The sequence below is a fragment of the Armigeres subalbatus genome, chromosome 1 (assembly GCF_024139115.2).
Source record: "Armigeres subalbatus isolate Guangzhou_Male chromosome 1, GZ_Asu_2, whole genome shotgun sequence".
Classification (NCBI taxonomy): domain Eukaryota; kingdom Metazoa; phylum Arthropoda; class Insecta; order Diptera; family Culicidae; genus Armigeres; species Armigeres subalbatus.
Window position 1 is genome coordinate 33,998,307 of NC_085139.1, and position 27,075 is coordinate 34,025,381.

Here is a 27,075-nt window from a genome sequence, read left to right on the forward strand (position 1 = left end):
AGATGGGAATAACCTGGGAGGGAGCTCTCGATACTACACATCAAATAAACAAATACTGTCGTCAGGCACAAGCAAATTTTTTACAAGAATAAACAATCAACGTAGGCGCCACCTAAAAAGACTAAATTTGGTTTTGTGTGTTATTGTTGTTATATTGCCATTGCCTTGGAAATTTTTCTTGTCGAGAGTTTTGTTCTCGGCTCGCACTGACAGCTAGATTTCGGCTCGGCTTGACACACACATTTTTTGAATCTGTTTCTCCATACAGACATACATTTTCAGTGCAAAACGTAAACAAACGAGCATAAATTCCATACAAAAATCCAAGATGGCTGAGTTGGGGATATTGACAAGTCGGATAACCTGTACATAAAAAAATCTTGGTACTGGGTACGCCGCTGGGCTCGCTCAACGACAGCATAACTGTCATTGCGTGATGCTAAATGAAGCGCATCAATGTATTTTAATCTGGTTGTCGTAGTATTGTATTTTTTATGTACCTATGTTCAGTTTGTTTACGTCTAGCAATCAGTTTGTTGTGTTGATTTTAACGTATCGCAAATAAATTAGTTTTAGTACGTTTAATCGTGCGCGTTATATTCCCTGATATAGGGATAACAGTCCAAAATACCATCGGGGTTAGGGGCCGTACACATATTACGTAAGCATTTATGGGGGGAGGGGGGTGTCGTTTCCTTAAACAAATAAATATAAATAAAAAATCATTTGTTGTCGTCGGGGTTAGTAATGCGTTTTCTTTGAACGCTGCTTCTTTTTATTGGCATTACATAAAAGATATTTTAGTTACTAGATAAAGATTGTCGCTGTCGTTGCTGTCCGAAACATCTCTTGCTGGCGAGGATAGGGGAGCTAAATGTCAAAGAAGGAAAATCCATACGATTTGACAGCTTGGTACCCAACATGTTCCGGACAGCAGAACAAAGGGAACCGAAGCGACAATCATTATCTAGTAACTAAAATATCTTTTCATTACATCCCTACGCACTGGGACAGAGTCGCCTCGCAGCTTAGTGTGCACATTAACCACTTCCACAGTTATTAACTGCAAGGTTTCTAAGCCATGTTACCATTTTTGCATTCGTATATCATGAGGCTAACACGATGATACTTTTATGCCCAGGGAAGTCGGGACAATTTCGAATCCGAAAATTGTCTAGACCGGCACCGGGAATCAAACCCAGCCGCCCTCAGCATGGTCTTGCTTTGTAGCCGCTCGTCTTACCGCACGGCTAAGGAGGGCTCCTAATGACTCTATGCCATGCCAAATAATCCAGACCTATCCAGACTATAGATAGTAGAATCTTGCTCTTTCAGGGATTAGTCAAAAAGGTTGATATAGGCAAAATTTCGTCGAAATTCAAATTAGCATAACTTTGTTGATTCGATTTTGATAAAACCGGATAAATTGGTCGAAAAAGTTCATCTAGTTTTCTACTCTTATCCGAAATATTTGATCAGTCTACAGACATCGGTGATGCTTCGGGTTTTCCAAGAGTATGTTGAAAATGCAGTTTTCTTCTGCCTGTCATTATTTTTAATGTGATTTTTCATGCTTTCCCGAGATACTAATCCTGAATATGGAAAGATAAAGCCATTTTCTTGAAAACAATTCCATGACAAACGGAAAGGTCAAGCCTGACAAAATTTGCCATTTGGTCAAACCCCTGTTAGTAATTCGGAACAAGTTCTACTGGGAAAATGCCGCCCCGCAACAACTCAACCTCATTCAACATAATCTTGCTTCATAGCCGCACTTCATACCGCTAGGCTTCTTCAAACGCAAATAAACAAAAGGGAAACCGATTTATTTTATTCTTACGAATGTTTTATTAATAAAAAAAATAGTTGTGCTTTATATTTACGTACTTAACGAGTTTATTTTGTTAAGTCAGCTCTTAAAATTAAGTTTTGATTAAATATATAATCTTTGTCAATATATGCTAACAATACCAATAAATAAAACTCTGGAGGAATTGAGAAGTAGTAGAAAGTTGGCACAAATCGGCCGAATGTACGGTAGTCGCAATATTTGCTTATTACTTACTCTTTAAGAATACACATTCATTAAAAACATGAACAAACTTTTAAAAATCGAGAGATTTCTGTATGAGATTCAAGCATTCCCTATCAAAGCACATAGTGCTCTTTTGTAGTCGCCAGAAGTCTCGCTCTGTAAAGATGGGTAAATATATTTGTAGAAACAATATTGTCTATAAGACGATAATGCATTAATTACCTTCACCGCACTCATAAGCGTTTTATTGTACATTTGCTCGTACTCGTCCTTGATGTTCTGTAAGTCGATCTCCGATCGTGACACGATAATGCGAATTAACGTCGAGTCATCGGTGCCCAAGCCGTCCATCGCTTTGAATAGTCGCTTCGAAAAGAAGTGCGGCGCCATTTGGACGCATTCCACGATCGCACTGAGCGCGTGGTACAGATCGCCACTCAGTTCCGCCTTCAGAGCCTGTTCAATGGTGCGGCCGGTTAGTTTTTTGTATTCCTCGAACACATATTCTAGCTGGTCGAAGCTGGAATGGGCCATTATTTTGTTGAATACGGACTCATCCGTACCCCACTTCCCTTCACCTGCTTCGTAGAGTTGTTTGGCTTGCTCTACTGCTAGATCTGGATCAACGGTTCCCGGTGGGTCTCTCGTACCGGTGATGATTAGCGTGAGCAATCGTCGAAAATCACCGGACGTTTCCGTGCACACGTGCTCCGCTAATGGGCGGTTGTACATTTCCTCGTAAACTCGCGAAATGTGATGCATTTGTTCGTTGTTTTGCGAGCAAAGAATCTCGATAAGGGCCCGCTCATTGGTACCGATACCATCCATGGCTTTGAAGAGTTGCTTGCAGAGGTAGTTCACTGGCGGCACCATCAATCCGAGAATGACATCCTCGAATCGGCCGCTCAGTTCCGATTTCAAGTCTTTGATTAGATCTCGACCCAGCTCGTTTTTGAAGGTTTCGGTGATGACTTGACGCTGCCAGTTGCAACGATTGCACAGAATATCGATGATGGTCTGTTCGTCCGTTCCGAAGCCCTTCATGGCTTTGCGGAGGGCTGCGGCGTCCGCCGATGGGTTAAAGTCCTCGGACGGGAATACGGTGGGTTTGGGCTAGAAAATAATTGAAGGTTTTATTTTAAATTCAATTATTATAGTATCTAACATTGAAATCAACACATTTTGACCTATGGTGCTTGATAAGTTATCTGTTTTAGAAACACAAGTGTACAGTGTGGACCTCATCTATACTTCATATTCTTAAAAATCGACGGATCTATTATAGCAATAAATTTTCAATTTCTTGCATGCATGTTTTGATATTCAGACTTTTGTTGGCTGGAGTATTATCTAATATCAAAGAAATTCAATCATTTGAAGTTACTTTAGTGCTCAGTATGTAGAAAAGTATGTCCTAAAACACGAATATTTTCGAAGTGCAATGATTGAATAGATATGTTCAAAAAAATACTTCCAAAATGATAAAAATCTAAGGTCTTGTGGAAAAGCTCGTCGAATAAAAAATATTTATAAAGCATCATAAAATAAACGATTCTACTTCTTCTGGATTCCACCCAATATTATTTTATTTTTGCATGGGTTATGCTAATGGCAATTCAACTCTCTGTCTATTATAGCAATGCGTTGATAATTTAATTATCATATCTAATATCATGTCACGTGAAAAGCTCTCGTTCGTTATCTACACAATTGAACATTGCATGCCAGGAATGTTCGTCTCTAAATGAACACTTGATGCTCAGCTGTCGATTAATTCTATTTCCGGCCGAGTATTTATTCCATTCGTAACTTCATCTGACATCCATTGATTAATTCGCAAAAAAACGTTCTTGCTACTCATGTGATTGTTTACAAATTCGCGCAAAATTTTTAGCTATCATACATACGCCCGCCATATGGCGCATACTTGTTTACAAAGTAAACCATACTTTTCCAAAATGTATTACCTAATGCACGACTCCAACTTATCGTTGAACCAGATCAGGTACGAGTGTTACCTGGCATATCTATAAACCGGTATGCGAACTACAAATGCAAATATCGAAATGAAGGTTACGAATGGAGTCCATCGACTAATACGGGCGACAGAAATCCCCGACTTTAATGAAGGTCATTCTTCGACTCGCCTCTGTGTCTGCACGCGGGATCGATCTATGACTAACGATCAATTTAATTTGTCTACCTTGTACAATTAGTTGTTAGATACTGACGATACTGATCTCGGCACACTGTTTGAGTTCATAACTCACAAATTGTATTGCTATTGAAAAGATGCTATAAGAAAATCATTCAAAATTTACGGTGTGCATAGTGATATTTCCCGACTTAGAAAGATAATAACCATTAAGGCCCTGATCTAAGATATTTTATTCAAAATTAAAATAATATATTCTATCTACTCCAGTTTGTTATATTCAGTTGACCTCCAGACATAGTCTGGTGTGTGAATCATTATTTTTTTGTAAGTCTGGTTATGAGCAGAGATGAGTAATTTGCAAGCTTACCGTATAGTACCACGACATTGTTGAATCACTAAATTCAAGAACTACCGAATCACTAGAACAGTAGAATACAAAACAGGTGTCTCCTATGTAAAAACTAGTTGACGACAATTAACACGTCAGTTTGAAGTGCTTTTGTTCGACACTACTATTGTAACCCAATTTGTTTGCGATCCGTTTTTCTCGGAGTGACCAGTGCTACTGATCGTTGTATACTGCCGATACACTTTCCCTACCATCTTTTAATGTTCTCTTCGCTTCAAAATTTGAAATTTTCTCTCTGTGCTCATTCATCTCTGAGCTTCTCAATTTTCTCAATACAATAATAGTAGGATTTCTTAGTACTAGTAGAACCACCGCCTCGAAGATATTTTTAATACTACTGCCGGCATGCTCCATGTGTGAGATCATCATTTCAGATGCTGTATTCCACAACGTCATACCAAAGACGAATAGACCGAATCGGCAAATCTTGTGACGCATACCCAAAACAAGCCATATTTGTGCGGGATTGGGATTTATCTGAAGATGATTCATGGTGGACTGTAGTTAATAGTGGAACGACAAACGTTAATAAATCAAATCTATCGTTCGTGTTATGACGTGTGAGTTAAAAAAAATCCCAAGCCAATCTATAGTTCTGTTCACGTCAGCTATTCAATGTGACTTCTCCTGCAAGGGGCTGCAGTATGATCGTATGATTGTGTGGATCATTTGCCTATTGCCTAATAAAACTGGCCAAAACGGTGTTAACACTAGGATTCATTCGTTCAGAAAATCGTTGTAACTAAATTTTTAAATGGCTATATCTCTTGTCTTGGAGTTTGAATCAAATGGTCTATCGAATCAACCAAGGCTTCCATGATGTCCCATACCGCGGTATCAACCCAATTATGTCCTACGAGTATTTATCTTTCATTTGCGTCTCAACTCCAGGCATTTGAGATGTTGTAAGATCTCCAAATTGTCCTGAAGTTTGAGTAACATGGTCTATCGAATCAACTAAGGCTTTCATGATGTCCTCTGCCGTAGTATAAACCCTACTATGTCCTCCGAGTATTTGTCTTTCACTTGCATCTCAAATCCAGGTATTTGAGATGTTGTAAGATCTCCAAATCGCCCTGGGGTTTGAGTACAATGGTCTATCGAATCAACCAAGGCTTCCATGATGTCCTTAGTCGCAGTATAAACCCTATTATGTCCTTCGAGTAATTGTCTTTCACCTGCGTTTCAAATGCAGGCATAGGCGATGTTGACAGATCTCCAAATCGTCCTGGAGTATGAGTAAAATGGTCTATCGAATCAACGAAAGCTCCATGATGCCCCAGCCACGGTATCAACCCTACTATGCCCTCCGAGTATTTATTCACTTGCGTCCCAAATCCAGGCAGATGTTGAAGATCTCCAAATGCCTTGAGTTTGAGCAAAATGTCTATCGAATCAACCAAGGTTTTAATGAGTCTCGGTATCACCCCAATTATGACTCCGGATTTGTCTTTTATTTGCGTCTCAAATCATATGAGATGTTGTAAAATCTCCAAATTGTCTTGAAGTTTGAATCAGATGGTCTAACGAATCAACAAAGCCATGAAGTCTCCAGCCGCGGACAACCCAATTATGTCCTCTGAATATTTGCTTTCACTTGCGTCGCAGTTTCAGGCAATTGAGATGTTGTAAGATCTCAAATTGGCCATGAGTTTGAATCAAATGGTCTATCGAATCGACCAAAGCTTCCATGATGTCCCCAGCCGCGCTACCAACCCAATTATGACCTTCGAGTATTTGCATTACAAATCCAGGCATATGAGATGTTGTACTTTATTTATGATGTTTATTAAATTAATGATTTCGTGTGTGTTACTTCTACGTGAAGTTAAACGATTTACAATAATATGGAATGTGATATGTGCCATCACAAATATTGCCTCCGCTCGCTTTCAAATCGACTTCTATAAAAAAAAAACATTCTTCATGCCTGCCGTATCCTAACGGAACTATCAATTCTATACTTTCGCCTCTAATTCTATCATGAACATGTACGTCCAAGTTTGGAAGATGTTTATTGTTTATTATTATTATTATAATCATCCGACAGTGTATGTTTGTCTTAATGAAACTTTACTCTAAAAACCTCAATTTTAAGAACATCACTTTGTCAGTCGAAGTCTAATTTCGGGACGTCTCGTTAAATCCGGCACATTGATCAAATTGGTACAATCAGGTCCTAGTAATGGTGTCCTCGAGGTAAACGGAAGAAGACACTAGAATGGAACGTATAGGCAAGCACATTGATGTCCATTATCGAAACTCACGAAAACCTGTCTGATATTCGCTGACGAAGGACTCTTCTAGCGGTAGTCTGTTAAACAGAATACACGAAAGATAGTGCGCCGAGTCTAGAAGGTGATCCCTCTGTAATTGGCAACTCTAGTCGACGGTCATTGCTTTCAAAAGTTATGAGAGAACGGTGAAACAATCAAAAAGGTTGGTGTCTTGGTTAAACGAAAGGAAGGATCACTTACTTCCTGGTTTATTTCGGTTTTTCTCTTGAATCGAGAAAATGAGGGAATCGAAAACATTTCAGAGAGGCATCGTAAAGCGTGTTGTTTTGGGAGGAGTACGTTAAATACACGTAGGACCAGTCACGCAGCAGAAATCTCACACTCCGGACACTGTCATCCCTAGCTGCATGATTTGGGTAATCATTTGTCATAAGACAATTTGTAATTGTAACTTACCAGATACGTGAGGCCTTCTTATGTGTCTCGTACTTGACTCGACTAAATGTGCATGGGCTCAAGACATGATTAGACATATCTTTGCTGGACATAGTTCCAGGGGGCAGCAGGGACTATGTCCAAGGGCTTGACGATCCCTCCCAGGCCATCTGCGAGTTGTGGCGCCTGTCCGGATGTGGTGGGGTTTGACATGGGCCCTGTTAAACCTCTATAAAAGCCGCATGAATCGCGCAGGCTCCGCCAAGCGACCGTGTGCCGCTCAAAGCGCACAAGCCCAAGTCCTGGTGTTAGGTGGGACGCAAACAGCCCTGACACGACGGCCCTCCGACGAGACAGGAGGTTTGCGCAGGCCCAATAAGCCGCCTTTAAAAACAACCATTACGAACAACATAGAAGATAATACGACTCGATACAATCGGCAACGACCCAGGCGACGAAAGGATCACGATTGGCTTGGAACATGGAACTGCAAGTCGCTTGCGCAGGTTGCGACAGGATAATCATCGAATTACATCCCGCAACTTCGATGTCGTAGCGCTGCAGGAAATCTGCTGGAGGACAGAAAGTGTGAAAAGCGGGCATCGAGCGGCTACCTTCTACCAAAGCTGTGGCACCACCAACGAGCTGGGAACCGGCTTCATAGTGCTGGAAGAAAAATCAACGCGTGATTGGGCAGCCACAACGCAAGGATGTGCAAGCTGAGGATAAAAGGCCGTTTCTTCAACTATAGCATCATCAACGTGCACTGCCAAGAAGGGAGATCCGACGACGAGAAAGAAGCGTTCTATGCGCAGCTGGAGCAGAATACGATGGATGCCACTGCGGACGTCAAAATCGTTATCGACATGAACGCTCAGGTAGGAAGGAGAAATGTATAGACCGGTCATGACCGGATAGTCTGCATACCGTATCGAACGACAACGGCCAACGATGCATAAACTTTGAGCCTCGGAATGGTAGTCCGAAGCACTTTCTTCCCCGTAAGAATATCCACAAGGCCACATGGAAATCACCTAATCAAGTAACGGAAAACCAAATCGACCACGTTCTAATCGACGGTAAATTTTCTCCGACATCACGAACGTACGCACTTTCCGCAGTGCGAATATTGAATCCGACCACCACTCGTCGCAGTATGTCTGCGCTCAAAACCTCGAGGTGATCAACACGCGTCGGAGTCGTCCCGCGGCTAAACATTGGGCGGCTACAAGACGGTAGACTAGCCCAAGACTACGCGCAGCAGCTGGAAGGGCAATCAACGGAAGAGCATAGGCGCAGCATCTCTTGAAGATGGCTGAGAGATATCTGATCCGCCATTGAAGCACCGCAACCGCCGCACTAGGCACGGTGGCTCCGGATCAGAGAAACGACTGAGGACGGCGAATGTGAGCAGTTAGTTGAGAGAAGAATGCAGCATGCGAGATTGCTGCAACACCGCACGAGGGCGAACGAGGCACGATACAAACGGGCGCGGAACAGACTCGATTTTCCGGAGGAAAAGCGCCAGCAGGAAGATCGAGACCGTGAAGAGAGAGGAACGTATCGCGCTAATAAGCGAAAGTTTTGAGAAGTTGAACCGTTCACGGCGTGCCACAGCCCGATATGTGTAAGGACATAAACGGAACCTTCACGAACGAGCGTGAGGTGATCCAAAGGTGGCGCAGCACTACGAAGAGCACCTGAATGATGGTGGCAGACAACGGTGGCGGTATGGTAATGAACCTAGGAGCACGCGGCAGACAGCGACTTCCGGCTCCGAATCTCCAGGAAATCCAGGAGGAGATCGGCCGGCTGAAAACAACAAAGCCCTGGAGACCAACTACCAGGAGTGCTGTTTAAACACGGGGTGAAGCACTGGCAGAGCGCTGCACTGGATTACCAAGGTTTGGGAGGATGAGGTTCGCCGCGCGGATGGAGGATGTCGTGTCCCATCTACAAAAGGGCGATAAGCTGGATTGTAGCACCAACGAATCACATTGCTGAACGCCGCCTACAGGTACTCTCCCAAATTTTATGCCGTCGACTAACACCAATTGCAAGAGAGTTCGGGGCAGTACCAGGCGGGATTTATGGGTGAACGCTCTACCACAGACCAGGTGTTCATACGTCAGGTAATGAAAGCCGAATACAACGTGCCACACATCATTAATCGACTTCAAAGCCGCAGATATAATCGATCGGGACAGCTGGCAGCAGCTAATGAAAGATTTCGGATAAACTGATACGGTTGATCAAGGCGACGATGGATCGGTGGATGTAGTTCGAGTTTCGATTCTCGAGTCCTTCGAAACCCGTAGAGGGTTACGGCAAGGTGATGGTCTTTCGTGTCTGCTATTCAACATCGCTTGGAGGGAGAAGAAGGGCAGGGATTGACACGAGGACGATTTTCACGAAGTCCCCAGTTATTTGGCTTCGCGACGACATTGATATCATGGCACGTAACTTTGAGAGGATGGAGGAAGCCTACATCAGACTGAAAAGGAAGCTAAACGGATTGGACTAGTCACAACACGTCGAAGACGAAGTACATGATAGGAAGAGGCTCAAGAGAGGTCAATGAGCCACCCACCACGAGTTTCTATCGGTGACGAAATCGAGGTGGTAGAAGATGTGACTTGAGCTCACTGTGACCGCCGATAACGATACCAGCAGAGAAATTGACGCATAGTGGCTGGAAATCGTACGTACTTTGACTCCGCAAGACGCCTGATCGAATAGAGTTCGCCGCCGTACCAAACTGACTATCTACAAAACGCTTATAAGACCGGTAGTTCTCTACGGACACGAGACCTGGACGATGCTCGTGGAGGACCAACGCGCACTGGAGTTTTCGAAAGGAAAGTGTTGCGTACCATCTATGGTGGGTGCAGATGGCGGACGGTACGTGGAGGAGGCGAATGAACCACGAGTTGCATCAGCTGTTGGGAGAACCATCCATCGTTCACACCGCAAAATTAAGACTGCGGTGGGCCGGGCACGTAGCGAATGTCGGACAGTAATCCGGTGAAAATGGTTCTCGACAACGATCCGAGCAGAAGGCGAGGTGCACAGCGGGCAAGGTGGATCGATCAGGTGGAGGACGACTTGCGGACCCTCCGCAGACTGCGTGGTTCGAAGGCAGCCAACCGAGCTGAATGGAGAAGTCTTTTATGTGCAGCACAGGCCACTCCGGCCTTAGTCTGATGATAAATAAAATAAATAAATAGTTCCAGGCGAGGTTGATTTGGTTGACAGACTACTTGATCCACATAAAGGGCGATTTGGGAGATTAATAACATCGCATTTTTATATACCAAACATGTGCATGGACTCGGAAGATTGGATAAAAAATCTGCTGGAGACATATTTCAAGGTAGGGTTGATTTGAGTCGTTCATTTGAAAGTAATTTAAAATTAATTATGTCCACTAAATTGCTCTGATATCGTGGCTGAAGACATCATGGCAGCCTTGGTTGATTAGGTAGGCCATTTGATTTAAACTCCAGGACAATTTGAAGATTTCACAACATCTCATATGCCTGGATTTGTGACGCATGGGAAAGTCAAATCTCGGGAACGTAATTAGTTGATACCGTCTAGGGGCTTGGAAGCCTTGGTTGATCTGGTAGGCTATTTGTTTCAAACTCCAGGACAATTTGGATATCTTTCAACATCTCTATGCCTGGATTTGTGATAAGCGGAACTTAAAGACTCGTTGAACATTATTGTTGATACCGCTGTTGGAAACAGCATAAAAGCCTTGGTTGATTTGCTAGACTATTTGATAGAAACTCCAGGACATTTAGGAGATATTACAATATCTCATATGCTTGGATTTGAGGCGCAAATGAAATGCAAATACTCGGAGGACATAAAAGAGTTGATATCGCGGCTGAGGACACTGGACGCCTTTGTGATTCGGTAGACCATTTTACTCAAACTCCAGGACAATTTGGAGATCTTACAACATCTCAATTGCCTGGGTTTGAGACGCAAGTAAAATATAAATACTCGGAAAACATAACTGGGTTGAAACCGCGTCTGGGGACATCATTGATTCGATAGACCATTTTATTCATACCGGGACAATTTGGAGATCTTACAACATCTCAATTGCCTGAAACTGCAACGAAAGTGAAAGACAAATAATCAGAGGACATAATTGGGTTGATGCCGCGGCTGGGGACTTCATGGAAGCCTTGGTTGATTCGTTAGACCATTTGATTCAAACTGCAAGAAAATTTGAAGATCGTACAACATCTCATATGCCTGGATTTGAGACGCAAGTGAAAGAAAAATACTCGGAGTACATAATTGGGGTGATCCCGCGGCAGAGGACATCATGAAAGCCTTGGTTGATTCGATAGACCATTTTACTCAAACTCCAGGACAATCTGGAGATCCTACAACAACTCAAATGGCTGGATTTGAGACGCAAGTGAAAGACAAATACTCGGAGGACATAATAGGGCTTATACTGCGACTGAGGACATCATAGAAGCCTTGGTTGATTCGTTAGACCATTTTACTCAAACTTCAGGATAATTTAGAGATCTTACAACATCTCATATGCCTGGATTTGAGACGCTAGGGAAAGACAAATACTCGGAGGACATAATTGGGTTGATACCTCATGAGACATCATGGAAGCCTTGGTTGATTCGGTAGACCATTTGATTCAAATTCCAGTACAGTTGGAGATCCTAGAACATCATAATTTATCACGCATGTTTCGTATATAGTTTACATTTATTTCAACAAGTTCACAGTAGACAACATGCTTGAAAACATTTTCTGAAGCTTCATACATCCTGTAGTATAAAGTGGTTCCTAAAGGCATCGAATTATCATCGTATGCATAGTAGGGATGCTCAAAATGTGTTCTTTTGTTCCAGGTGAAGTCTTTCATTTGTTATTCTATCATTTCCATCATCACTATATGAATAGGTATCATTTTTGGTATGAAATATAAGTATATCTCCAAATCGCATTTTTCTAAATCCGTTGCTTTACTCCCACAGCTCTAGTTAAAAATTGAACGCCCCTAGATACAATATTTTGCAATGTCCAAAAACTAGAAGAGATGGCTAAGAGGTTGGTGCAAAAACTGAGAAAATCGGTTGAAAACTCACTGAGATATAGTCATTTGAAAATTTAGTTACAACGATTTTCTGCACGAATGTATCCGCGTAAGTTTTTTTAGCGAATCAATCCTATAGTGTTAACGATTGTTTATTCTGCGGAAGAGGCCTTTAGACAAACACATTTTAAACTAAGGCCATTGTAACCGGCTCTGCGACATTAGACATAGGAGCCATCCAGAAACCACGTGGTCATATTTTTGAAGATTTTCGACTCCCCCATGTGGTTTATCGTGATCATTTGGTAGACCCCCCCATCCCCTTATGACAACGTGGTTTTTTTTTTCAAGTACAAAAAATAAAAAAAATAAACAAGAATTATCCACCTAGCGGTGATAGTGCCTTTCTCGTTTCTTTCGAGTGAGTAATTTCTACGCACTTTCGGTATAAAAAAGTATTTTGGCCAAAACTTCTGAGCCCATAGTCCCATCCGGCCAATTTTCAATTAGAAACAATGACATGATTCTGCATCGAATGCAACTTGTTGTGAGCAAATCGGTTAAGGATAAGTGCTTGAAAAATGAGTGAGATTATTTTTATATACACACACAGACATCACTCCAATTCGTCGAGCTGATTCGATTGGTATATAAAGCCCTCAGTACACTGTTTGTCATGATGACAAATATTTGTCAAGTTTATCCGGATATCTATCAGACTGGCCAGAAATCGACATGGATATCAGGCTGACTTGACAAATATTTGTCATTATTACAAACAGTGTACTGATAGCTTAACACTATCCAGCTTTTCGCGCACGGTAATGGCGGCTCTGTGGGTTTAAGGGTGTATCCGTCCCTCTTTCTTTGACATCTGGCTTGGGTTTGACATTCCGTTTTCCTCCTGTTCCAGCTGCCCAAGCCACGACGTCAAAATCATCATAGGAGATTTGAACGCTCAGGTTGGCCAAGAGGAGGAGTTTAGACCGACTATTGGAAAGTTCAGCGCTCACCGGCTGAGGAACGAAAACGGCCTACGATAAATTGATTTCGCCGCCTCCAGGAATATGGCCATTCGCAGCACCTACCTCCAACACAGCCTCCCGTATCGGTACATCTGGAGATCACCACTGCAGACAGAATCACAAATCGACCACGTTCTGATTGATGGACGGCACTTCTCCGACATTATCGACGTCAGGACATATCGTGGCGCTAATATCGACTCTGACCACTATCTGGTGATGGTGAAACTGCGTCCAAAACTATCCGTCATCAACAATGTTCGGTACCGACGACCGCCGCGGTACGACCTAGAACGACTGAAGCAACCTGATGTCGCCACTGCATACGCGCAGCACCTCGAGGCAGCGTTGCCGGAAGAGGGTGAGCTCGATGGGGCCCCTCTTGAGGACTGATGGAATACAGTCAAAGCAGCCATTAACGACGCAGCGGAGAACAACGTCGGATATATGGGTCGAAGTCGACGGAACGATTGGTTCGATAAAGAGTGCAGACAGATTCTGGAGGAGAAGGACGCAGCGCGGGCGGTCGCGCTGCAGCAAGGTACCCGGCAGAACGTGGAACGTTATAGACAGAAGCGGAGACAGCAGACCCGCCTTTTTCAGGAGAAGAAACGCCGCCTGGAAGAAGCGGAGTGCGAGGAGATGGAACAGCTGTGCCGTTCTCAAGATACACGCAAGTTGTATCAGAAGCTCAACGCATCCCGCAAAGGCTTCGTGCCGCGAGCCTAAATGTGCTGGGATAAGGATGGGAGCATTTTGACACACGAACGTGTGGTGATCGAAAAGTGGAAGCAGCACTACGAGGAACATCTGAATGGCGCTGAGAATACAGGCAGTGAAAGTCAAGGCAGCGGAGGAGATGACAACGTCAGTTCAGCGGACGATGGAAGCCAACCAGCCCCCACCTTGAGGGAAGTTAAGGATGCCATTCAACAGCTAAAGACCAATAAAGCAGCTGGTAAGGATGGTATCGGAGCTGAGCTCATCAAGATGGGCCCGGAAAAGCTGGCCACTTGCCTGCACATGTCAGTTTCCAGTTTCTGCCAGTTTTTGCCAGTTTCATTTCATTTAATTTATTTAGTTAACATCTAAACAGATAACACTGAATCAACAATTTGACGCCACAATACACGTCTGCACCTGGTCGTCCCATGTCGCTCGCTGCGCTCCACGTCGTCTCGTACCTGCCGAATCGGAAGTGAACACCATCTTTGCAAGGTTGCTGTCCGGCATTCTTGCAACATGCCCTGCCCATCATACCCTTCCGGCTTTAGCCACCTTCTGGATACTGGGTTCGCCGTAGAGCTGGGCGAGCTCATGGTTCATTCTTGCACACCGCCAAATATGGTCCTAAGCACTCGTCTCTCGAATACTCCGAGTGCTTGCAAGTCCTCCTCGAGCATTGTCCATGTTTCATGTCCGTAGAGGACAACCGGTCTTGTTAGCGTCTAGTACATGACACATTTGGTGCGATGGCGAATTTTCACGACTGACATTGTTATCAGCCGTTAGCAAGGATCCGAGGTAGACGAATTCCTCGACCACCTCGAAGGTATCCCCGTCTATCGTAACACTGCTTCCCTGTTGCGCTCGGTTCCGCCCACAAGCATGTACTTTGTCTTTGAGGCATTCACCACCAGTCCAACTTTTGTTACTTCACGTTTCAGGCGGGTGTACAGTTCTGCCAGCTTTGCAAATATTCGGCCGACAATGTCCATGTCATCCGCGAAACAAATAAATTGACTGGATCTGTTGAAAATCGTACCCCGGCTGTTACACCCGGCTCTCCGCATGACACCTTCTAGCGCAATGTTGAACAACAGGCACGAAAGTACATCACCTTGTCTTAGTTCCCGGCGCGATTCGAACGAACTGGAGTGTTCGCCCGAAATCTTCACACAGTTTTGCACACCATCCACCGTTGCTTTGGTAAGCTTCCCAGGGAAGCTGTTCTCGTCCATAATTTTCCATAGCTCTACGCGGTCTATACTGTCGTATACCGCCTTGAAATCAACGAACAGATGATGCGTTTGGACCTGGTAATCACGCCATTTTTGAAGGATTTGCCGTACAGTAAAGATCTGGTCCGTTGTCGAGCGGCCGTCAACGAAGCCGGCTTGATAACTTCCCACGAACTCATTCACTAATGGTGACAGACGACGGAAGATGATCTGGGATATCACTTTGTAGGCGGCATTAAGGATGGTGATCGTTCGAAAGTTCTCACACTCCTGCTTGTCGCCTTTCTTGTAAATGGGGCATATAACCCCTTCTTTCCATTCCTCCGGTAGCTGTTCAGTTTCCCAGATTCTGACTATCAATTTGTGCAGGCAAGTGGCTAGTTTTTCCGGGCCCATCTTGATGAGCTCAGCTCCGATACCATCCTTACTAGCTGCTTTATTGGTCTTTAGCTGTTGGATGGCATCCTTAACTTCCCTCAATGTGGGGGCTGGGTGGCTTCCATCGTCCGCTGAACTGACGTAGTCATCTTCTCCGCTGCCTTGACTTTCACTGCCTGTATTCTCAGCGCCATTCAAATGTTCCTCGTAGTGCTGCTTCCACCTTTGACTGGGCATGCGACTGCTCAAACTTCAAGAAAACACATCAGGAGCTCAATGAATTCGGTTTGCAATTGAAATTTACCTTCTGAAATTTCGACCAGGGTCGGATTCAGGGGTCAAAATGATGAGAGCAGGGGACATAAAACCAATTACAATGAAACTGGGCATGCGACTGCTCTTCAAGAAAACACATCAGGAGCTCAATGAATTCGGTTTGCAATTGAAATTTACCTTCTGAAATTTCGATCAGGGTTGGATTCAGGGGTCAAAATGATGAGAGCAGGGACCATAACACCAATTACAATGAAACTGGGTATGCGACTGCTCAAAATTCAAGAAAACACATCAGGAGCTCAATGAATTCGGTTTGCAATTGAAATTTACCTTCTGAAATTTCGACCAGGGTCGGATTCAGGGGTCAAAATGATGAGAGCAGGGGTCATAACACCAATTACAATGAAACTGGGCATGCGACTGCTCAAACTTCATGAAAACACATCAGGAGCTCAATGAATTCTGTTTGCAATTGAAATTGACCTTCTGAAATTTCGGTCGGATTCAGGGGTCAAAATGCGGAGATCAGCACCAATTACAATGAAAATGGGTTGCTCAAACTTCATGAAAATACATAAAGAGATTTAAACTTGAAATTAACTTTCTGAAATTTCGACCAGGGGCGGGTTCAAGGGTGACAATGGCGAGAGCAAGGACATGACACCAATTATAAGCTAATAACTAACGACATTCACCGTGTTTCCACAAAACAATAATAAATTAACACTTGTAAAAGCAAAAGCTTGTGAAAGTAATGAATGAAATCGCATCGGCTCAATGGACCTGATTGGATGCTTAGCGATACAAGGATACATCGTTCAGGACATGATTGATCGGGTCGATCATATGTTCGGAACTCCAGGACATTTTGGATACCCTACGTTTATTCAAAACTCAATAATTTCATGTCTTATGATCACATATATATTTTTTGACATAGCTAGTGGAGGGTTGGAGCGGTTAGCGACGTCAATCGTCTAGACGCATGTGCTGTGGAGTGTGGGTTCGATTCCCGCCCCGGTAAGTCCGTTGTCTAATGCTAGATGTTAAGTGTTCAGTCTGTGCGACCTCTGGTCGAAGACGGTGACCCTGTCTTTTTACATATTCTCAGCTCAGGACATTTTGTTTCTTGGCATGATTTCTGAAACATTTAAGGATATGTACTTCAGAACACATGAAAAATATGACTTTTCAGCTCTTTCTATATTAGTTTTGGCAAGATGAGTGGAAAAACCAAATATGTACGTTAAATCCATGTAAAAAAGTCGTCATGAAAGGGTTGAAAACCAAAACATAACAAACAAAAAAAACAAGAGGAACCAAAAGGAAAGATATTAAAGACTAAAGATTCAAAATGAAAACTAGCATTTTAAGCAAAAAATGTATATTTCAGGAAAGGAATATAAAGGACATTGTGTTACGGCTTTCATTAAAATCATAAAATCTTGGCATAATTAAGAGAGTTTTGACATTCTGAATAAAGCTTGTATGCTCTTAGAAAAACCTATAAACATTGGAATGTAAACTAATTTGATGATTCTGAAAACAAAACTGGAATTTCTACAGGAATGCTACTCAAAAGAAACAACAGAAGAAGTTTTTTTTGCATCTCTAAGATTACACATCAACTTTGTGATTCCTGAACTGGACTCTTTTTGTTGTCAGAGTCCAACTCAGATGCTTCACTAGATGCCAGACATTCTAAATATTCACGCTCCTCTAATGTGGACGTGTACTATACACATGTGGAAGTGTTGGTTTGAGAAATGAATTGCGAGTGATTTAACTATGCGTCCAATTTGGGAATCTCGAGCTCGTTCAGTAGCCGCTAGGTTGCGAAGGCCGATGGAGGTCCTTCGTAGCTTAGTTGGTTAAAGCACCAGTCTAGCGTACTGTAGGGTCATGGGTTCGAGTCCCATCGAAAGGGAAAGTGGTTACCTCCATTTCCATTTCCGATTCCGGGGGAATTCTGGGGCAAATCAACGAGAGATTCTGAAGCAAATACTTCATGAATTAGGAAGGGTAACCCCAACAGGGACCCTCCTTAGCCGTGCGGTAAGACGCGCGGCTACAAAGCAAGACCATGCTGAGGGTGGCTGGGTTCGATTCCCGGTGCTGGTCAAGGCAATTTTCGGATTGGAAAATGTCTCGACTTCCCTGGGCATAAAAGTATTATCGTGCTAGCCTCATGATATACGAATGCAAAAATGGTAACCTGGCTTAGAAACCTCGCAGTTAATAACTGTGGAAGTGCTTAATGAACACTAAGCTGCGAGGCGGCTCTGTCCCAGTGTGGGGATGTAATGCCAATAAGAAGAAGAAGAACCCCAACAGATTCCCAAAGGTATCCCTCAACGATACCGAATGTAATCCAGTGTGAATTCTTCTAGATTCCGATTGGAATACTTCGATGATTCTGAAAGGATTTCTTTAGAAGAGAGTCCAGTGAGAATTCTACTTGGGTTCTGCTGGGAATTGCTCTCAGATTCTCGAAGATAACTCTTATGTCTTCAAAATTTTTCGGTAATTCATTATGCTATATGTTGAAAATTGATATCACGCCAACTAACTTTTCAAATCCTAGGGAGGAGGGGAACTAGTTTTTTTTTTCTAGAGAGGGGTAAGCCCCCCTAGCCCCCTCTAATTTACTCCAGTGACTTTAGTATCAGCTAGTGAAGTACACATATCTTGTGCCAACGGCAGCGAATAGGTAGGTATTTGGAATGATCACCTTGTTGATCGAAACCTTACAGTCGATCACCATTCCTGATTCCTGATTCCACCATTCCTGATTCCTGGCCTTATTCATCCTTCTGATCAATTTGAAATGAGGAAAGAGGATCAAGTCTATGGTTCACATCATGCGTTCTACACAATGCAACCTGTTTTCCATGTCCGGAGTGACTATCTCAGCTATCTTAATTTAAAATCAGTTGTAGATACTTCCTCCTCCAGCGTGGACAATTACCCAATCTAAAATTAAAAAAAAAAGTTTGAACTATGGACATTAGTCGTATTACCTTCCAAACTGCCACGTGGCATATACCGCTACTTGATCATTTTATTTTAAAAGATGTTTTGGACTTTCAGATAGTAAAATAATATTAATTCTTCGAACGATTCACAGACTTTACATAAAATCAATAAAAATGCAAGTGTTGCTCATATGCCATCATAGGTAGTTTACTCTCTCTCCGATAAGTTTCATATTTTGATACGGCCAAATAATTACTTCATGGTGTGCGTGTGTTGAACGCCAGTTATCTCTATATGCTATGTATGAGATTCACTCTTATGATTCTTCTCCCCAGCATAAGCAACATAACACACAACATACTTTCATTATTTTGTTTTGCCATATGCAAGTGGAGAGTTGCGCGGGATGAATGTTGAATGTGACGATTCCAAAACAGGATTTTTAACGGGTATGTAAGGAACCACTTCAAAGGATGTGAATTGATTCATTCAATGTTTCATATTTCAGCACAAGAAGCTTTAGCTTGGCATCACCAGCGCTGGCGCAAAACCAAATTCTGCGTCAATGGATTGGATCAGCTAACTGGTGGAGGAATAAGCTCACGTGGCGTAGTAGAAATTGCCGGTGATCCCGGTTCTGGGAAAACTCAACTTTGTCTCCATCTAGCACTGGTTTGTCAGATACAGAACGAATCCCGCAATGGGATTGTTTACGTGAGTACCGAGCATCCCTTCCCTTCGAAGCGACTGGTCCAAATGGAACAAGCTTTAAAGCGAAATGGTGTTGGTATGGGCGAAGGCAAGAAGTTTACCGACAGCGTTTTTGTCGAACATTTGAACACGGCTGTAAAGTTGAATCAGTAACGTGTAGATGTGACAATGTTGGTAATTCGAGTATGTACTTTTTCAGGAAGCCCTCGAAGAGTGCATCAATCAACGACTACCCGTCCTGCTGGAGAACAATCCCATCTGTCTGCTAATAATCGATTCCATAACGGCGGTTTACGCCGACGAGCTGAACTTCGTGGACCGCGCCCAGTCGTTCCGGCGGGTGGTCACCGCGCTGCACGCCCTGCAAGATCGGTTCGACTTCGCCATCGTTTGCACCAATCAGGTGCGCTCGGTTGTCGACAGTTCCACCTTGGACGATGAGCGAATTGTTCCCGCCATGGGGCTGGCATGGGGCAGTTTGGTGCACACGAGATTTCAGCTCAGCAGAATGGCGGGTAGTGGCGAGCGGAAATGTCAGCTCTTGTTCAGTCCTACGGCGGCCCCAGGGCAATGCTATTTTACGATTACCGAAGCAGGGATTTCGGATGCCGCTTGAGTAACACGATCGGGGTTGTTGGATTCACAGTTTTTCTTTTAATTGTACATTTAAAATATAGAATTTTACTCGTATTCCACCGTATTTGTTTTGATTTACTATTCTATAATGATTGATTGTTTTCTTCCTTCCTAATAAATATGCTATTTGTTCAGTTATTTTTGCCTATTCTAAATGCTTCCTGTCTAACGTGTGGTTTGCATATTGATTTCTTTTTTGTTAGCATTTGTTTCTACGTTTGTTTTACTTGGTTGTCCTCTTAAACTATCCATTCCAGTTGAAATCACAAAATATCACAAATAGAAGTTGAAATTACTAAATGCCCGTTTTTTGTTCTGTTTGTGAAAAATATGGTATGGTTGATAGTTGTAAAATTGTTAATGTAATGTTGGTTTTCCGTTATTAATTCAAATAAATTAATTTTCTGAGTCATTAAAAGGCTAGAATGGCGCCAAAATCTTGTATTAGAGTATTATGGTAGTAATGTGGGTATATCGGAGACATATCACAAGAAACGCATGTGAAAAACGGAATATTTGCATCGAGCTCTGCTTTGAAAATTGGTTCATTAGAGTGGTCCGAAAACCAACAGTATCGCTCTTTTACCCTTCGAGAAAGGGCGTACACCGACTCTCAAAGATGCACCTCTTAATCAGTTCCGGCTTTAAAAAAGTGAGTTTGACCTTGCATCGGTACTAAGGTTCAAACATATTTTTGCTTCTTCTAATAAGGTTCGAATTCTTTTTTGTACAGAGATCTTATTTCATTTCGTTTGGCATTTAGGAATCCTTACCCTGGCATTTAGTAAAGTTCCCTGTAGATCATTTGGCCCTACTCTGTCAAAGTGAGCTATCTTCCGGTCCGAAGCCAAGTTGAATAAGAAATTCAGTCATTTTCTATCTAGGCCAGCCCCCCTAGACTATTATTATTGGCACTTCCTCAGCAAACGTGCTGGGAATTTTCACCTACCCGGGCTGTATGAATGCAAAAGAGGATTAGGCTCTGTGGATCTCATTCGCCGGTTGGTTAAAAATCCTATAATAAGCGTTCGCACCGTATGTATTAATAATTATGGTGATTCAGCAACCTTCTCACAATGCTGCAAGTTCCAAGAACCACTGTCTTTTGGAGGCTATGGAGGTTATGACATAGTTCCAACTCTTCTAACGATCTCAGAAGATATTTCGGGACGATTCCGGTTGTTGAGCTAACAATCGGAATTATACGCACCTCCTCCAGGTGCCACATTTGCTTCAACTCCTCCGCCAAGTCGTGGTACTTCGTCTTGTTAGAGAATGTTGTTGTTTTTACTGGTAATATATAGTGCTCAAGCTGTGCCATCCAGTAGCTCACTGCACAAAAGTGATCACCAGAAAGAAGAAGAATGTTGTTTGAACATTATGGTCTAGCAGTACAGCAATGTCGATGAGGGTTACCCGCTTCATCCGTTATGATCTCGCGATCTCGGTACAGCTTTACGAAACTATTTTCCAGAACCGGGTTAGGCACATATTTGTAGTAGGCGACAAACTGGTCAACCAAGGTGTACTTTAAAGCAAGCTGTTGGTGCACAATCTTGGCGACTTCGTTGGGTCGACCGAGATAGGCTGGATCAGCTAAGGCTGAACACCAGGACACGATATGCTCGATCGTCTCTGAATTGGTCTTCCACATTTTCGTGCAGAATCCTTCAGTTTCTGAGAACAGTTCACTCCGCACCATCCACGTATTTGACGCCGCTTTGTCGATATATTCCAGCTCCAGTTGATGTGGGTGCGTCCCATGCAACTCTTTCTGCTCCTACGATGCAATCATCTCGTCAACATTTTCTATGTAACAATTCAGCTGATAGTCTTCCTGTGTTAGTTGCAGGACACCGAATCCGTGGTCAGCTTCGTAATCAGTGCGATAGATTTCGTGGCGGTTCTAGCTCTCCACGAAATATCTCCGTAACTGCTGGATCTGGGAAATACATAGTGATTGTGTAACGGTGACGCCACTTCCTCCTACTGTACGTGGCAGGGTGGCTCTCAATGGACGATTTAGGATGGCGAATGTGATGCTTAGTGAACGCCACTCGTACTACTCGTTGTAACACCTCCAACTCAGACTTGGTCCACTTAACCACCCCGAAGCTGTACGTCAACAAGGGCACGGAAAACGTGTCTATCACCTTCACTTTGTTGCCGGCCGACAAGAAGCTCTTCATAATACCGTTGACACAATGCGTGATTCGAATCTCTTCCTGTTCGTTGACGCGGAAACTGTCGGAGTCCACCAGCTGACCTCGGTGTCTATGTATGGATCGCGATTTATCGACTCCAAACTCCCCCCGGAAGCCGTTACTGAATACCGTTACAAGCTACAGACATTGGTGCAGCTTCTCCACAGATTCCGCAAACAGCTTCAAGTCATCCATAAAGCAGGTGTGGGTAATATTTGTACTCCTTTCACCACTCTTCAAATGATAGCCATAGTTGTATTGGTTGAGTGCTCTACTATAAGAGGGTTCATGGCAAGGCAAAACCATAGAGGACATAAGGTATCGCCTTGGAATATGCCCCTCCTGATGCTGAAAGTCCTGGACCGTAACACCTTTTCTCCATCGGTAATGTGTAGGGATGTGCTCCACATCCCCATAGCGTGCTGCATTAGCCTGATGACGTTACCGTCTATCTTATACAACTGCAGTACCTTAAGAAGGTACGAGTGAGGTACTGAGTCGTATGCCTTTGTATAGTCGATATACGCCATGCTCAGGTTTCTTTGCTTGTGGGTGGCCTGCCCAACAACGACTGCATCAATGATGACCTGATCCTTGCAGCCTTGAGTGTTGCTTCGATAACCTCGGTCATCAAGTCGTTGACGTCGCAATGGTTCTGACAGCACTTTGTACAGACTCGAAAGACACATTATTGGTCTGTACTTGGCAGGGACACCCCTTAGTAATGAATTCCAGGAACTGCCCGGGGTTATCAAGTACTGTGTTGAAGCATTTCGGCATCCGCCCGTGGACCGTTGTGACTTTCTTATACCAGAAATTATGCACAAAATCGGGTCCTGGTGCAGCCTAATTCTTAGTATACCGGGTAGCCTTACGTATGTTTTGGGCTGTCACGTAAGTAGCGATCATGTCTCCAATTCAACCACAATATCGCTCTTCTTCTGCCATCCACACCCCAGTCGTTGTTTGTGACGGAGTTCTCCCACAAATTAGACCAAAACTGCGTGTCTTCTCCAATCTCCGGAAGGATTTTGCCAAAGTCCGCTATATCGTTTTGGATGTGGTTGTAGAACCCCATTTCGTTGATGTTGAACATTCGATTTTGCTCTTTCCTTTTGTTACCGAACGGTAACTATTTTGGCAATTGTTGTGGAATCGTAGAGCTAATATTGCTCGTTTGGCTGCGGTGATTATGGTCACTAAATGCGCTGATAACGAGATTCAAGTGGTAGCTATACGAGGCAAGCAGCCAGAGTCAGAACTAGGAAAAGAATAAGAGATATTGGCGGGAATGGTCTTCGATATTGGAGACATGAGGATTGTTCGTGAGCTCTTTCGATGGTGCGGAAAATTGATTTAGCGAATTCGGGTTAATTTTTAAACCAAACGGATTTATACCTGGAGAATTATACTCTAATGGGTCAAACACAATTGATACGTTTGCGTGCGTTTTGACAGTTTTCCCATGGAAAAACTGTCAAAACGCACGCAAACGTACCAATTGTGTTTGACCCATAAGTGCGGCAGTGCTCCGGGTGTACCCGTGAACGTAGGCAAGCAATCGAGAATAGCGAAAATCTCCATCCACTCGTGCGCGATGTACATCGCCATTGTGCTCTGTCTGGCAAACCGATAGCACGGAGCTTCCACGCCAACGTGGCTTCTGGGCGGGAACTTTTAACGTCGGTGCACGCTGAGTATAGGTCATTGCATGCTGCCCTGGAATTCGACTGGCCGCCTATGAGACGCTGCAAAGTTCGCTCACATTGAAGCCATCCGTCGTAAGCCCTGTCATCCGATAGGGAACTCCCATCGTCGCTTTTACGCTCCTGCCAACCGAGCCTTCCCAGCCAGCGTCGTCCCACGGTAGATTGAAATCCGGCCGCCAACGAGCCATCATCCAAGCCATTCCTCGCCGACGCCGCCACCGTCCTCCGACAGGCCCTGATTCTGCCGCTGTGAAGCCTGTTTTGGCACACCCCGCCCCTACGCTCCGGCCAACCAATCCTTATAATCCATTACCGTCCGTCAGCCGGTCAAAATCCGGCCGCCAACGAGCCAGCACCGAAGTTATTCCTCGCCGACGCCGCTGCCGTCCTCCGACAAGCCTTCATTCTGTTGCGGCACAGCCCATTTCAGCAGACCACGCTACTGCGGCCGCCTTCCAGCCACCACTGCTGCAAACCTTGCAGTAATCGAAGCCATCTCTTGCTGTTGACCGTCCTTCAGCCATTGCCATTCCTGCTTTCACTGAAGTTTTCGGCTGCTAGCAACAACTTGCCACAGCGCGGACAAACTTTGATAGTTTCACCACCATAACCATCTCTTCCGCGATATTTCTCGTAGAGCTAGAAAGCATATCGACAACCGTAGCCACCGAATATATTATCAAAAGGTAAATTCATATTTTCTTACTAGGACCACCCCACCGAAAACTCTCCCTTCTAATCAACACCCTGGGCCCGGGAGAAAAGAGGTCCGTTGGATGTAGACCATCAGCTTGGGGCTTAGGTATGTCCCCTTCTGGGACGTAGCAGGACTACCGGGCTCTAATATAGTTTCACTTTTCGAACATTTTACATTACGTCGCAATCGTTTAGTAAGAGCACTTTACCCCTGTACACCCATACAGGATCTCAGTTATGTTCGCCTAGATGAGATCACGGAGTTCTGTGGGTTTCACAATTTCAGCAACATTCCGAACTAGCCTCGTTGATCGATTACCCTGCTCCACCGAACTGTGTAACTGCTGTGCCCATATGATTGACTAGTTCGTCCTTCAATTGCTTCGATGCAATTTCACTGTTAATCCTGGAGCGGCGGGTGCAATCGAATCGCGACGGTTACTTGCGATTGATGCATCCAACCCAACTCCTTCTCGACGTATCGCTCGATTTTGCCTCCTCCTCCGCTCTTAGTTCCCTCTGCACTTCCCGTTTGATGTACTCTATGTCTTCTGGAGTCAGCATATTATGTGACATAATAGCTCTCTGACCTGGGAAACTTATTGAACATTTACAGCATCTCCGGTCTGTCGGACCTACCCGTCTCCATCCTGGTGCAAACAGAGTAGCAACGGATCACGTACTGATTCATCTCCCTTGTCCACATGATCCGTTGCCGTCGGCGGCCCGCTAACGTGAGTGATTGACGTCGATCATTGCCTTGGTGATTTCTTCTGCTGCCGTTTTGTTCTGCCATGGCGACACGGGTTGAGCCCGATGACAAGAGGGTCGCTGTTGCATCTCTCCTTGCACTGGCCGCTCGCCCTGTTTCCCGTCCCAGGACCCATCTCCAATAAGAGCTCCCTCCTCGGGCAATAGCATGGGTCGTATTTTTCTCGATCGTAGCTCCATTTCTGGGTGTGCTTTCATTCCCGGAAGCAACGGATTTTGTAAAGTTATTTAATTCTTTACAGTGCTGAATAGCTAGGTTTAAGCTAATTATTATTATTATTACTTAGACTAAGGTTGAAGTAGCTAGACTAGACTAGAAAATCTGCCATATTCGTGGGTTTGGACAAACACATTTTTCTTCATAACGTGTAGAATTTCTTATAATTACATCTATTATTAGCTCCATCGTATCTTTTAACCGCGGAGGTAAAACAATGTTAGTTTAATTTGATTTGCCTATGACGGGAATTGAGTCCTTCTGGATAAAAAAAACAAAACCATCAATCATAAAATTGTATGGATTTTGGGCGCCATTGTAACCAACCAAATTGAAGGTGAAGTGACTGCTCAAATTAATACGCGTTCCCAGACGCAGCCTAACAAACAGCAACACATGTTTCATTATTAAAGTGGGTATAAGCAGAAACAATAGACTATCAAAGTTCCAAAGACTTTTTTTTGTTCAGCTTAAGTGTAGTCCGGATCAGGATCGGAATCCATGGTGAAACTGTATATGCATTCCTGTGTTAAGATAGTGTTTGTCTGGATGTGTGTCAAAGAGTTTTACGTGTAGGCTTATACTTGATTAATAAGTTTGGTTTGACCAATATGCTCACTAGTTGTTTATCGTTTTTTTTTGTTTCTGAAAAGAGTTAACAATAGCATTGAGTTTATGTTTTCTTTTTTTTATTATTTTGATTTTAGTTAGGATTAAACTTGTGTGGATAGCTTTTGATTTCACGTGGTAAATTCCGTTAGATAGGTTGTCACAGTAAATACAGAGAAATGATTGTTAGTTTCTATTGTTTCTTCCATGGGATGGTTATAGCGGAGAGTTTCAAAGAGGTGTTGTAGCAAGGGTATATAGATTGCCGGAACTGTTTTAATGCGGTTGACTATAGTTACAATCGTTAAAAATTGGATTTCCACTAAAATGCTGTTCCAAACTTTAAAATCTCACTATATGTTCGAGTAATGGTGGGTTACCGCGGATGTTTTGATAACTTTTTTCTTCCCTAATTTAGTTTTTTTAGTACCTGCTACGGCCTTTGTTCGCTATTCTGTTGTCTAGTTTCTGTTTTAGTAACATGTCGGATTAACTCTGGTAACTTGAAATTTCACAATCTGCCAAGCTTCTAGGACATCCATCACTATTGTT

At 43.5% G+C, this 27,075-nt stretch overlaps 2 protein-coding genes and 1 pseudogene across 4 annotated transcripts; 1 reads left to right on the plus strand and 2 right to left on the minus strand.

Annotated features, from left to right (window-relative positions):
• Window positions 1–561: 561 nt before the first annotated feature.
• Window positions 562–20,371, plus strand: LOC134223820 (DNA repair protein XRCC3). 3 transcript variants are annotated; one of them, XM_062703038.1, is made up of 4 exons: window positions 562–661; window positions 19,306–19,419; window positions 19,479–19,816; window positions 19,881–20,371. In XM_062703038.1, exons 2-4 carry the CDS (start codon window positions 19,377–19,379, stop codon window positions 20,295–20,297), a joined length of 798 nt encoding a protein of 265 aa, XP_062559022.1. In that variant the 5' UTR covers window positions 562–661; window positions 19,306–19,376; the 3' UTR covers window positions 20,298–20,371. The 3 variants fall into 3 exon arrangements, with proteins under 3 accessions (XP_062559022.1, XP_062559031.1, XP_062559012.1); XM_062703047.1 differs by lacking the exon at window positions 562–661 and adding an exon at window positions 722–740 and having other exon boundaries at window positions 19,361–19,419; XM_062703028.1 differs by lacking the exon at window positions 562–661 and adding an exon at window positions 5,011–5,095.
• Window positions 1,873–4,775, minus strand: LOC134223812 (annexin B10-like). Its single transcript, XM_062703021.1, has 3 exons — window positions 4,561–4,775; window positions 2,258–3,148; window positions 1,873–2,191 (listed from the first exon to the last, which is right to left on the minus strand). Exons 1-3 carry the CDS (start codon window positions 4,576–4,578, stop codon window positions 2,135–2,137), a joined length of 966 nt encoding a protein of 321 aa, XP_062559005.1. The 5' UTR covers window positions 4,579–4,775; the 3' UTR covers window positions 1,873–2,134.
• A 240-nt stretch (window positions 20,372–20,611) lies between the features above and the next one.
• Window positions 20,612–25,895, minus strand: LOC134206088 (uncharacterized; annotated as a pseudogene).
• Between the last annotated feature and the right edge of the window lie 1,180 nt (window positions 25,896–27,075).